This window comes from Cherax quadricarinatus, chromosome 6, assembly GCF_038502225.1.
Source record: "Cherax quadricarinatus isolate ZL_2023a chromosome 6, ASM3850222v1, whole genome shotgun sequence".
Classification (NCBI taxonomy): Eukaryota; Metazoa; Arthropoda; class Malacostraca; order Decapoda; family Parastacidae; genus Cherax; species Cherax quadricarinatus.
In genome coordinates, this window is record NC_091297.1 from 50,729,085 (window position 1) to 50,742,683 (window position 13,599).

General features: G+C 44.6%; 1 protein-coding gene across 2 annotated transcripts in view; it reads left to right on the plus strand.

The window, feature by feature from the left end:
• LOC128694655 (zinc finger protein 830) overlaps positions 1–13,599 on the plus strand; it is a 247,741-nt gene that overhangs the window by 46,746 nt on the left and 187,396 nt on the right. For both annotated transcript variants that reach the window (XM_070081596.1, XM_070081591.1), the window contains exon 2: positions 9,494–9,626. In XM_070081596.1, the coding sequence (XP_069937697.1) occupies positions 9,494–9,626 (133 nt within the window). The remainder of the gene's footprint in view (positions 1–9,493; positions 9,627–13,599) is intronic.

The following is a 13,599-nucleotide window of genomic DNA, read 5'->3' on the forward strand; positions in this document are numbered from 1 at the left end:
GATTAGTAGAAGAGCCAGAAACGAGTATGCACAGATAAGGAGGGAGGCCCAGCGACAGTATGAAAACGACATAGCATCGAAAGTCAAATCTGACCCGAAACTGCTGTATAGCCACATTAGGAGGAAGACAACAGTCAAGGACCAGATGATAAGGCTGAGGAAAGAAGGTGGAGAACTCACAAGAAACGATCAAGAGGTATGTGAGGAGCTAAACAAGAGATTTAAGGAAGTATTTACAGTAGAGACAGGAATGACTCTGGGGGGACAGACCAGACGGGGACACCAGCAAGGAATACACCAACAAGTGTTGGACGACATACATACAGATGAGGAGGAGGTGAAGAAACTGCTAAGGGACATCGATACCTCAAAGGCAATGGGACCAGACAACATCTCCCCGTGGGTCCTTAGAGAGGGAGCAGATATGTTGTGCATGCCACTTACCACAATCTTCAACACATCCCTGGAAACTGGGCAACTACCTGAGGTATGGAAGACAGCAAATGTAGTTCCCATTTTTAAAAAAGGAGACAGAAAAAAGGCACTAAACTATAGACCTGTGTCATTGACGTGTATAGTATGCAAAATTATGGAGAAGATTATCAGGAGGAGAGTGGTGGAGCACCTGGAACGGAACAGGAGTATAAATGCCAATCAGCACGGATTCACGGAAGGCAAATCCTGTGTCACAAACCTTCTGGAGTTTTATGATAAAATAACAGAAGTAAGACAAGAGAGAGAGGGGTGGGTTGATTGCATCTTCTTGGACTGCAAGAAGGCCTTTGACACAGTTCCTCTCAAGAGATTAGTGCAGAAGCTAGAGCATCAGGCGCATATAACAGGAAGGGCACTGCAATGGATCAGAGGATACCTGACAGGGAGGCAACAACGAGTCATGGTACGTAATGATGTATCACAGTGGGCACCTGTGACGAGCGGGGTCCCACAGGGGTCGGTCCTAGGACCAGTGCTATTTTTGGTATATGTGAACGACATAACGGAAGGGTTAGACTCAGAAGTGTCCCTGTTTGCAGATGATGTGAAGTTAATGAGGAGAATTAAATCTGATGAGGACCAGGCAGGACTTCAAAGAGACCTGGACAGACTGGACACCTGGTCCAGCAAATGGCTTCTTGAATTTAATCCTGCCAAATGCAAAGTCATGAAGATGGGGGAGGGGCACAGAAGACCACAGACAGAGTATAGGCTAGGTGGCCAAAGACTGCAAACCTCACTCAAGGAGAAAGATCTTGGGGTGAGTATAACACCGAGCATGTCTCCGGAAGCACACATCAATCAGATAACTGCTGCAGCATATGGGCGCCTGGCAAACCTGAGAACAGCATTCCGATACCTTAGTAAGGAATCATTCAAGACACTGTACACCGTGTATGTCAGGCCCATACTGGAGTATGCAGCACCTGTTTGGAACCCGCACTTGATAAAGCACGTCAAGAAACTAGAGAAAGTACAAAGGTTTGCGACAAGGTTAGTTCCAGAGCTAAGGGGAATGTCCTATGAGGAAAGATTAAGGGAAATCGGCCTGACCACACTGGAGGACAGGAGGGTCAGGGGAGACATGATTACGACATATAAAATACTGCGTGGAATAGACAAGGTGGACAAAGACAGGATGTTCCAGGGAGGGGACACAGAAACAAGAGGCCACAATTGGAAGTTGAAGACACAAATGAGTCAGAGAGATAGTAGGAAGTATTTCTTCAGTCATAGAGTTGTAAGGCAGTGGAATAGCCTAGAAAATGACGTAGTGGAGGCAGGAACCATACACAGTTTTAAGACGAGGTTTGATAAAGCTCATGGAGCGGGGAGAGAGAGGGCCTAGTAGCAACCGGTGAAGAGGCGGGGCCAGGAGCTAGGACTCGACCCCTGCAACCACAAATAGGTGAGTACAAATAGGTGAGACACACACACACACACACAGACACAGACACACACACAGACACACAGACACACACAGACACACACACACAAACACACAGACACACACACAGACACACACACACAGACACACGCACACAGACAGACACACACACACATACACACACACACAACTTCCATCGTGGGTCATAAGCGCCAGGCTCCGGGAATCTTAGTGCTTTTAGGGCGTGTTTTAGCAGCTAGAAGCAACCAGTGTTAGTGAGAACGTCAGTGAACAACCCTACAAGTGATAACCAATGTATTAGCAAAAATAAATAAAGTAAAGGCGAGAGAAAGCCTGAAATTATACAACAAAATTTCAAAGTGCCAGTTCGTTGAGGCCTAGTTGGCACTTGTTGCCACACTGTTACAAATATACAAAGTACAAAGCGAGTGACTAAAGAGAAAATATCAAATAGATTTAAGAGAGGTTGGCTAACGAGAAACTGTGATGTAGCACACAGCCAACGTGAACAAGCTAGCCGGAAAGGTGATATATATATATATACATATACATAAATATATATAAGCAGAGGTGGTGGCAGCAGTAGGCCTGAGGAAGTAGGCCGCCATAACAGGTTGGGTGTCATCACAAATAAGAAGTGTACTTACCAAAAGTGAAGTGTAAATTATAAAAGTAGCAGTATACAAGTGATAAGTGTGGTAAATGAGGACTCGAAAGGGCAACGAGAAAAGAATGGCTGAAGAAGTCAGAGGTGGAAGGGCGAGGTGCACGAGTCATCGTACAGCGAGCATCATACAGCGAGCATCGTGCATCAGGCATCTGGATGGACGTCCCCTCTGAGGAGTAACATACAAATCACCTGTTTGTGGTTGGCGGGAAGTTTTGAGTGGTGGAGCCGGCCCTACGGTCACTGGTAGCTATCACAAACCCTGCTTTCGAGCGATTATCATACACACAACACCTAGCAGTAGTAGGAAGATAAAATTTGTAGGAGCAAGGAATAGGCAGGAGGATTAAGTCGGGGCTAATGGGACTACAGCCCTGACAACAGTTTCAAGAGATAATGTTTTAGGACACAAAGACAGTACAGTCTGAGAAGCAAGTATTGGGTACACATGTAGTAAAAGGTAGTACATAACTGGGTGAAAGAGAGACTTGTTAACACACGCTAGTATTATAATTATTAGAATTACTCTCAGTGTTAATGGTATCTTATTAGTATTACGGATACACAGAGGTGAAATGTATTTCTGGGACATATAAACAACTGACGTGCTCACACACACACGCACGCACACACATACACACTCGGGGCCAGGAGCTGAGTCTCGACCCCTGAAACCACAACTAGGCGAGTATACACACCCACTCATTCACACAGCTGATCCTTGGAATTTGACCGCGTCCCCTCACCCCCCCACACACCTTTCCCTCCCCCACAGACCTTCCCCTCCCCCACAGACCTTCCCCCTCCCCCGCTCTTGCCTTCACTCCCTCCTATCTTTCTCTCTCCCCCTCCCTCGCATTTCTCTCTCTCATAGCCTTTTTCCCTCCCCTTCCCCCTACTCTTTTTCTCTCTCCCTCTCTCTCCCTCTCTCTCTCTCTCTCTCCCTCTCTCTCTCTCACTCTCTCCCTCTCACTCTCTCCCTCTCACTCTCTTACTCTCTCCCTCTCACTCTCTCTCTCTCTCTCTCTCTCTCTCTCTCTCTCTCTCTCTCTCTCTCTCTCTCTAGGCTTCTCTCTCCTTCTCCCTTTTTCCATATTTCTACCCCTCCCTCGCATTTCTCTCTCTCATAGCCTTTTCCCTCACCCTCCTTTCTCTGTCTCTCTCTCTCTCTCTGTCTCCCTCCTCTCTCTCTCTCTCCTCTCTCTCTCTCCTCTCTCTCTTCTCTCTCTCTTTCTCTCTCTCTTCTTCTCCCTCACATTCTCTCTCTCTCCCTCTCTCTCCCTCTCTCTCTCCCCCTCTCTCTCTCTCTCTCTCTCTCTCTCTCTCTCTCTCTCTCTCTCTCTAGGCTTCTCTCTCCATCTCCCTTTTTCTATATTTCTACCCCTCCCTAGCATTTCTCTCTCTCATAGCCTTTTTCCTCACCCTCCTTTCTCTGTCTCTGACTCTCTCTCTCTCTCTCCTCTCTCTCTCTCTCTCTCTCTCTCTCTCTCTCTCTCTCTCACTCTCTCTCTCTCTCTCTCTCTCTCTCTCTCTCTCCTCTCTCTCTCTCTCTCTCTCTCTACCCTTTCTCTCCCCCCCCTCACATTTCTATCTCTCACCCTTGGTCTTATCCCTCACCCCCATACTCTCTCCTCTCTCTCCCTCTTTCTACCCTTTCCCTCTCCTCTCTCTCCCTCTTTCTACCCTTTCTCTCTCCCGCTCGCTCGCACCCTCTCCCTCCTCTAGCCTTCTGTCTGTGGTAAAAAAAAAAAAAAAAAAAAAAAAAAAAATATGGGTGGCTCTAGAGGACGAAAACCAGAGATCTGGTAGACGAACCAGGGAGGAAAGACTGGGAGTTAGAGCTCCAAAAAAGGGAGGAAGAGTGGGGAAGGAAGATAGTAGAGCTTGGTAAGAAAATGGAGGAGCAGATAGCTGAGGAGTGCAGGAAGTGGGAAGTACAGGTCTTAGCAGCAGAAGCTAGGATACAGTGCTTAGAAGAGAAACTGCAAAGCCTGAAACAGATTAGAGAGACAAATGATAATTCAGATGTGACATCAGGCGCAGACAAGGGGACGGTAAGCAACAACGGAGACATGCCGTACGCGAAGGCCTTATCAGACCCACGTGGGGCCAGGGAAAAGACGAGGAGTACACTAAGATCAAATGACAGGTCCGAAGACAATGAAGGTATGCTATATGCAGAGATTCTAACAGCCAACTGCAGTAGCAAGGGACAGCTGGTCATGAAAGACAGTTCACTGAGAATAGAAGTTCCAGATATGACAGGGACTGAAGGCAAGAACATGTCAATGGAAGGAAATAAAATGCCTCAGAGGAAGCAGATGGAGACTCAGTGGGAGGAGGAAAGGGCGAGGTCAGTTTTTGTGTACGGGCTCCAAGAAGCCAAGGGGGACAACTTTGAAGAAATAAAACAGGAGGAGAAAAAAATGATTGAAGGCATCATGAAAACAATAGGTGAGGGCGATATGACCCAGGTGACAAATTTTCAGAGAATTGGGTGGTTTGCGAGTGGAAGGATACGGCCTGTCAAAGTAATTTTCAAGGAAGAATCAGTTCGAACCAGGATTCTGCAAGAGAAAGCAAGACTGAGGGACAAACAGGGGTACCAGAGAGTATACCTCGACCGCGACAGAACACAAGACGAAAGGACTACACTGAAAGAGAGGGTACAGAGACTCAAGGAGGAATGAGAGGCAATGACGAAGATGAGCAGGACCCAGACACAGGAGGAAGGGCAAACACACCCCACAGAATCTCCCACCAAAAGACTCCAACCACGACATTCCCAACGCAACTAAGCAACCTATACTACAACCCACTCACTGTTCCCTCTGCCACCAACCCCCATATCACAAACCTCACCCCAACAGCTGTCCCTTATGGGCATTCTGACCCCACCCCCATCATCACAAACCCCACCTACACCACAGCCCCATATAGGCCCCCACCAAGGCTCTCGCTCCCCCAACCCCAATATTCTTGCATGACCACAATGATAGAAAAGAAACTGAAAGTTTGGTACACAAAAGCGGATGGAATAACGAATAAACATGAGGAGTGGAACGAAAGAATCGGTGAAAAATCCCCAGACATCATAGCAGTCACAGAAACAAAACTCGCTGAGACAATAACAGACACAATCTTCCCAATGGGATATCAGATCCTGAGGAAAGATAGAAGGAGTAGAGGGGGAGGAGGGGTTGCACTGCTCGTAAAACACCGATGGGGATTTGAGGAAATGGAAGGCATGGACATGATTGGAGAAAGAGACTACATTGTAGGTACAATTCAGTCCGGAGAACATAAAGTAGTCATTGGAGTGATGTATAACCCACCACAGAACTGCAGGAGGCCAAGAGAGGAGTACGAAGAAAACAACAGGGTGATGGTGGACACACTGGCTGAGGTGGCAAGAAGAGCTCACTCGAGCAGAGCAAAGTTACTGGTAATGGGCGATTTCAACCACAGGGAGATCGATTGGGAAAACCTGGAGCCACATGGGGGTCCCAAAACATGGAGAGCCAAGATGATGGATGTGGTACTTGAAAACCTCATGCATCAACATGTCAGGGACACAACCAGAGAGAGAGGAGAGGATGAGCCAGCAAGACTGGATCTTGTGTTCACCCTGAGCAGTTTAGACATTGAGGACATCACTTACGAGAGGCCCCTTGGAGCTAGCGATCATGTGGTTCTGAGTTTTGATTATATAGTAGAGTTACAAGTGGAGAAGGTAACAGGAACTGAAGGGGTCAGGCCAAACTATAAAAGGGGGGACTACACAGGTATGAGAAACTTCCTGCAGGAGGTTCAGTGGGACAGAGAAATAGTAGGAAAATCAGTAAACGAGATGATGGAATATGTGGCAACAAAGTGCAAGGAGGCAGAGGAAAGTTTTGTTCCCAAGGGAAACAGAAATAATAGGAAGACCAAAACGAGTCCTTGGTTTACCCGAAGGTGTAGGGAGGCAAAAACTAAGTGCAACAGAGAATGGAAAAGGTACAGGAGGCATAGGACCCAGGAAAACAAGGAGATTAGTAGAAGAGCCAGAAACGAGTATGCACAGATAAGGAGGGAGGCCCAGCGACAGTATGAAAACGACATAGCATCGAAAGTCAAATCTGACCCGAAACTGCTGTATAGCCACATTAGGAGGAAGACAACAGTCAAGGACCAGGTGATAAGGCTGAGGAAAGAAGGTGGAGAACTCACAAGAAATGATCAAGAGGTATGTGAGGAGCTAAACACGAGATTTAAGGAAGTATTTACAGTAGAGTCAGGAAGGACTCTGGGGGGACAGACCAGATGGGGACACCAGCAAGGAATACACCAACAAGTGTTGGACGACATACATACAGATGAGGAGGAGGTGAAGAAACTGCTAAGGGACATCGATACCTCAAAGGCAATGGGACCGGACAACATCTCCCCGTGGGTCCTTAGAAAGGGAGCAGATATGTTGTGCGTGCCACTTACCACAATCTTCAACACGTCCCTGGAAACTGGGCAACTACCTGAGGTATGGAAGACGGCAAATGTAGTTCCCATTTTTAAAAAAGGAGACAGAAAAGAGGCACTAAACTATAGACCTGTGTCATTGACGTGTATAGTATGCAAAATTATGGAGAAGATTATCAGGAGGAGAGTGGTGGAGCACCTGTAATGGAACAAGAGTATAAATGCCAACCAGCACGGATTCGTGGAAGGCAAATCCTGTGTCACAAACCTTCTGGAGTTTTATGATAAAATAACAGAAGTAAGACACGAGAGAGAGGGGTGGGTTGATTGCATCTTCTTGGACTGCAAGAAGGCCTTTGACACAGTTCCTCACAAGGGATTAGTGCAGAAGCTAGAGCATCAGGCGCATATAACAGGAAGGGCACTGCAATGGATCAGAGAAAACCTGACAGGGAGACAACAACGAGTCATGGTACGTAATGATGTATCACAGTGGGCCCCTGTGACGAGCGGGGTCCCACAGGGGTCGGTCCTAGGACCAGTGCTATTTTTGGTATATGTGAACGACATGATGGAAGGGTTAGACTCAGAAGTGTCCCTGTTTGCAGATGATGTGAAGTTAATGAGGAGAATTAAATCTGATGAGGACCAGGCAGGACTTCAAAGAGACCTGGACAGACTGGACACCTGGTCCAGCAAATGGCTTCTCGAATTTAATCCTGCCAAATGCAAAGTCATGAAGATAGGGGAAGGGCACAGAAGACCACAGACCGAGTATAGGCTAGGTGGCCAAAGACTGCAAACCTCACTCAAGGAGAAAGATCTTGGGGTGAGTATAACACCGAGCATGTCTCCGGAAGCACACATCAACCAGATAACTGCTGCAGCATATGGGCGCCTGGCAAACCTGAGAACAGCATTCCGATACCTTAGTAAGGAATCGTTCAAGACACTGTACACCGTGTATGTCAGGCCCATACTGGATTATGCAGCACCTGTTTGGAACCCGCACTTGATAAAGCACGTCAAGAAACTAGAGAAAGTACAAAGGTTTGCGACAAGGTTAGTTCCAGAGCTAAGGGGAATGTCCTATGAAGAAAGATTAAGGGAAATCGGCCTGACGACACTGGAGGACAGGAGGGTCAGGGGAGACATGATAACGACATATAAAATACTGCGTGGAATAGACAAGGTGGACAAAGACAGGATGTTCCAGGGAGGGGACACAGAAACAAGAGGCCACAATTGGAAGTTGAAGACACAAATGAGTCAGAGAGATATTAGGAAGTATTTCTTCAGTCATAGAGTTGTAAGGCAGTGGAATAGCCTAGAAAATGACGTAGTGGAGGCAGGAACCATACACAGTTTTAAGACGAGGTTTGATAAAGCTCATGGAGCGGGGAGAGAGAGGGCCCAGTAGCAACCGGTGAAGAGGCGGGGGCCAGGAGCTAAGACTCGACCCCTGCAACCACAACTAGGTGAGTACACACACACACACACACACACACACACACACACACACACACACACACACACACACACACACACACACACACACACACACCAGGAGCTTGGACTCGACCCCTGCAACCTCAACTAGGTGAGTACACACACACACACACACACACACACACACACACACGGAGAGAGAGAGAGAGAGAGAGAGAGAGAGAGAAATCCCTTTATTTAACCAGTTGCTGTTGGTTTCATGCTGCAGGTATGTATGTCCCAATTTTAAGTATGCTGTTAAAGACAAATGTATCTGTAAGTATGATAATACTACAGGAATCTTGGATCACTTGAAAAATTCCTTTCCCTATTTTTTTTATAATTTTTTTGCATCAGAGTTATCATAACACTAAACTACTGTTGCTCAAATTTACCTAATGTAAAATCACTTTGGTAAAATATATATAATTTAAGAATTTGCATGAAATATATTTTGCTTTTTTCCTGATGGGAATAAGGAAAGCTTTTAGTGACCTTTATTTTATTCTAATACTTGACGTGCTGTTGGAGTGTGAGCAAAGTAACATTTATGAAGGGGTTCAGGGAAACCGGCAGGCCGGACTTAAGTCCTGGAGATGGGAAGTACAGTGCCTGCACTCTGAAGGAGGGGTGTTAATGTTGCAGTTTAAAAACTGTAGTGTAAAGCACCCTTCTGGCAAGACAGTGATGGAGTGTATGATGGTGAAAGTTTTTCTTTTTCGGGCCACCCTGCCTTGGTGGGAATCAGCCAGTGTGATAATAAAAAAAAAAAATAATATTTTATAGTGTCTTGGATCTACGATTTTAAATTCTATCTAAACTGTCTCGAATATTCCTATCTTCACATCTTTATTATCTTGAAAAAAAATATTTACATTTATTTATTAATATCTCTATTATTGCTGTTTATCAATCAAAAGTTAAATGTGTGCATTGTAAATATTCCGTTTCATAATTGCCTTAACAAAGTATGCCAGATACAACAGCCGGGGCCAACTAATGTGCATTGTGTGTGGTACTGTGGTGAAGAGTGTCATCATCTGGCAAGCTCATGTTAATAAAAGATCTCACCTAGAGAATCTTGCCGCACTTAAGAAAAAACAACAACAGGTGAGCATTTCAAATAGTACATATAGAGGATGTCACAGAAAATTATATGCATACTTTCCAGTACAGCAGCTCTGATAATTTATTCAGTCTCTCTTTTGCTGTTTCCGCTATTTATTTTTGTAAGGATTATAAGATTTTTAATTTTTAAATCATTGTGGACACCCTTAAAAAATGTGATGCACACACATTTATGTCATAACCTAACAGGAAGCAGGTTGGAAAACAGCAATTCTCCAAGGAGCTACTTCTGTCCTTTAATGTTAGTGTGAAACAAAAACAGAATAAACATTGTCCACCCTGTTATAATTGTTAATTTTTTATCATCACATTTACATTACGCGACATGCCACATAAATATCTCAAACTTTTACTTACAACATGTGTTTCCACATTATGCACTTATCATTACTTTCCTGTTTCATATTAGTTCTTATTCTTGTAATATTTCCTTTTCATTTGAGGTCTAGTTGTAGACCAGGATGCAGGGCCACAAATTCCTTGAATTACAAATAAGTTTTCTTTGCTACATCAACTGTTTCCCACCAAGTTAAGGTGACCCAAGGAACATAACACATTCAACATTTTTTTTCAACAGCTGTCTTGCCAGAAGTTCATGGTCCTAACAATTTAAATGACTTTGCAAACTGCAATATTCCCACCCATTCTTCAGAGAGCAGGTACTGTACTTCCTACAGTACCTCCTGAACTTGAACTCACCTATGTGGATTTTCCTCTGGTGCATGTCATAAATGTCACCTTACATTCCAAAACCCACTAAGCACTAATCAAGCCCCTTAAACTCTAAATTTTCTTTTTCCCCTACTTCTAACCTAACTAACTGCAAACCTAAAAAATCTTTAAATGTTTTTGTAGGGTCATCAGTTGTATTTCAGGCAAGCAGGAATGAAAGTGAGTAATAATAAAAAAATGCAACCTCTAATGCTTTCCTTTCCTTATATCACTGACTTGTCAGTGAAGGCTCATTTCTGTATGGAAACATGGTCTATAAAGTTGCAGTAACTAGATCATGGATGTTCACTTACTTTTATTTCAGATGATTGAAATGCAGTTGAAATCTCAATTAAATAATTATTCACTTTTGAAGAAGACATGCATCAAGTGTGATAAAGCAAGTGTCACCCTTCAACCTGTGTATCCTGTGACACCCTCTTTCCCAGTGGCTCATGTAGTAAGCACCATCAATGACAGCTGGTCTCCTCCCTTCGTCACTACTACTTTATCAAGCTAAATATTGTTCATCACCACCAACACGCAAATTACAATTACTGTATTATACGTATTAAGGTTGCTGATTATTTTTCTTTTATTATTATTATTATTATTTTTTTTATTATTATTATCACACCGGCCGATTCCCACCAAGGCAGGGTTGTCTTGCCAGAAGGGTGCTTTACACTACAGTTTTTAAACTGCAACATTAACACCCCTCCTTCAGAGTGCAGGCACTGTACTTCCCATCTCCAGGACTCAAGTCCGGCCTGCCGGTTTCCCTGAATCCCTTCATAAATGTTACTTTGCTCACACTCCAACAGCACGTCAAGTATTAAAAACCATTTGTCTCCATTCACTCCTATCAAACACGCTCAAGCATGCCTGCTGGAAGTCCAAGCCCCTCGCACACAAAACCTCCTTTACCCCCTCCCTCCAACCCTTCCTAGGCCGACCCCTACCCCGCCTTCCTTCCACTACAGACTGATACACTCTTGAAGTCATTCTGTTTCGCTCCATTCTCTCTACATGTCCGAACCACCTCAACAACCCTTCCTCAGCCCTCTGGACAACAGTTTTGGTAATCCCGCACCTCCTCCTAACTTCCAAACTACGAATTCTCTGCATTATATTCACACCACACATTGCCCTCAGACATGACATCTCCACTGCCTCCAGCCTTCTCCTCGCTGCAACATTCATCACCCACGCTTCACACCCATATAAGAGCGTTGGTAAAACTATACTCTCATACATTCCCCTCTTTGCCTCCAAGGACAAAGTTCTTTGTCTCCACAGACTCCTAAGTGCACCACTCACTCTTTTTCCCTCATCAATTCTATGATTCACCTCATCTTTCATAGACCCATCCGCTGACACGTCCACTCCCAAATATCTGAATACGTTCACCTCCTCCATACTCTCTCCCTCCAATCTGATATTCAATCTTTCATCACCTAATCTTTTTGTTATCCTCATAACCTTACTCTTTCCTGTATTCACCTTTAATTTTCTTCTTTTGCACACCCTACCAAATTCATCCACCAATCTCTGCAACTTCTCTTCAGAATCTCCCAAGAGCACAGTGTCATCAGCAAAGAGCAGCTGTGACAACTCCCACTTTGTGTGTGATTCTTTATCTTTTAACTCCACGCCTCTTGCCAAGACCCTCGCATTTACTTCTCTTACAACCCCATCTATAAATATATTAAACAACCACGGTGACATCACACATCCTTGTCTAAGGCCTACTTTTACTGGGAAAAAATTTCCCTCTTTCCTACATACTCTAACTTGAGCCTCACTATCCTCGTAAAAACTCTTCACTGCTTTCAGTAACCTACCTCCTACACCATACACTTGCAACATCTGCCACATTGCCCCCCTATCCACCCTGTCATACGCCTTTTCCAAATCCATAAATGCCACAAAGACCTCTTTAGCCTTATCTAAATACTGTTCACTTATATGTTTCACTGTAAACACCTGGTCCACACACCCCCTACCTTTCCTAAAGCCTCCTTGTTCATCTGCTATCCTATTCTCCGTCTTACTCTTAATTCTTTCAATTATAACTCTACCATACACTTTACCAGGTACACTCAACAGACTTATCCCCCTATAATTTTTGCACTCTCTTTTATCCCCTTTGCCTTTATACAAAGGAACTATGCATGCTCTCTGCCAATCCCTAGGTACCTTACCCTCTTCCATACATTACCCCATACCTCTTCGACCCCATTGCCTATGCTCTCATTAGCCCATCTATCCTCCAATAGCTGTTTATATCTTACCCTAACTGCCTCCTCTTTTAGTTTATAAACCTTCACCTCTCTCTTCCCTGATTATTATTATTATGTATTATTATTACATCATATCGTGTATACTTATTTATCCTCTTTTTCTTAAAATTATTTATTATGACCCACTTCTCGCATCCAACCTTTACTTTATAATTCTTGAATTTACACATTCATATTCTCTTTTCTCCTTCCATAACTGATCACTTAGGGCCAGGACATCCACTAACATCAGGCCAATTCCCACCAAGGCAGGGTGGCCCGAAAAAGAAAAACTTTCACCATCATTCACTCCATCACTGTCTTGCCAGAAGGGTGCTTTACACTACAGTTTTTAAACTGCAACATTAATTAACACCCCTCCTTCAGAGTGCAGGCACTGTACTTCCCATCTCCAGGACTCAAGTCCGGCCTGCCGGTTTCCCTGAATCCCTTCATTAATGTTACTTTGCTCACACCCCAACAGCACATCAAGTATTAAAAACCATTTGTCTCCATTCACTCTTATCAAACACACTCACGCATGCCTGCTGGAAGTCCAAGCCCCTCGCACACACCTCCTTTACCCCCTCCCACCAAAATTTCCTAGGCTGACCCCTACCCTGCCTTCCTTCCACTACAGACTGATACACTCTTGAAGTCATTCTGTTTCGCTCCATTCTCTCTACATGTCCGAACCACCTCAACAACCCTTCCTCAGCCCTCTGGACAACAGTTTTGGTAATCCCGCACCTCCTCCTAACTTCCAAACTATGAATTCTCTGCATTATATTCACACCACACATTGCCCTCAGACATGACATCTCCACTGCCTCCAGCCTTCTCCTTGCTGCAACATTCATCACCCATGCTTCACACCCATATAAGAGCGTTGGTAAAACTATACTCTCATACATTCCCCTCTTTGCCTCCAAGGACAAAGTTCTTTGTCTACACAGACTCCT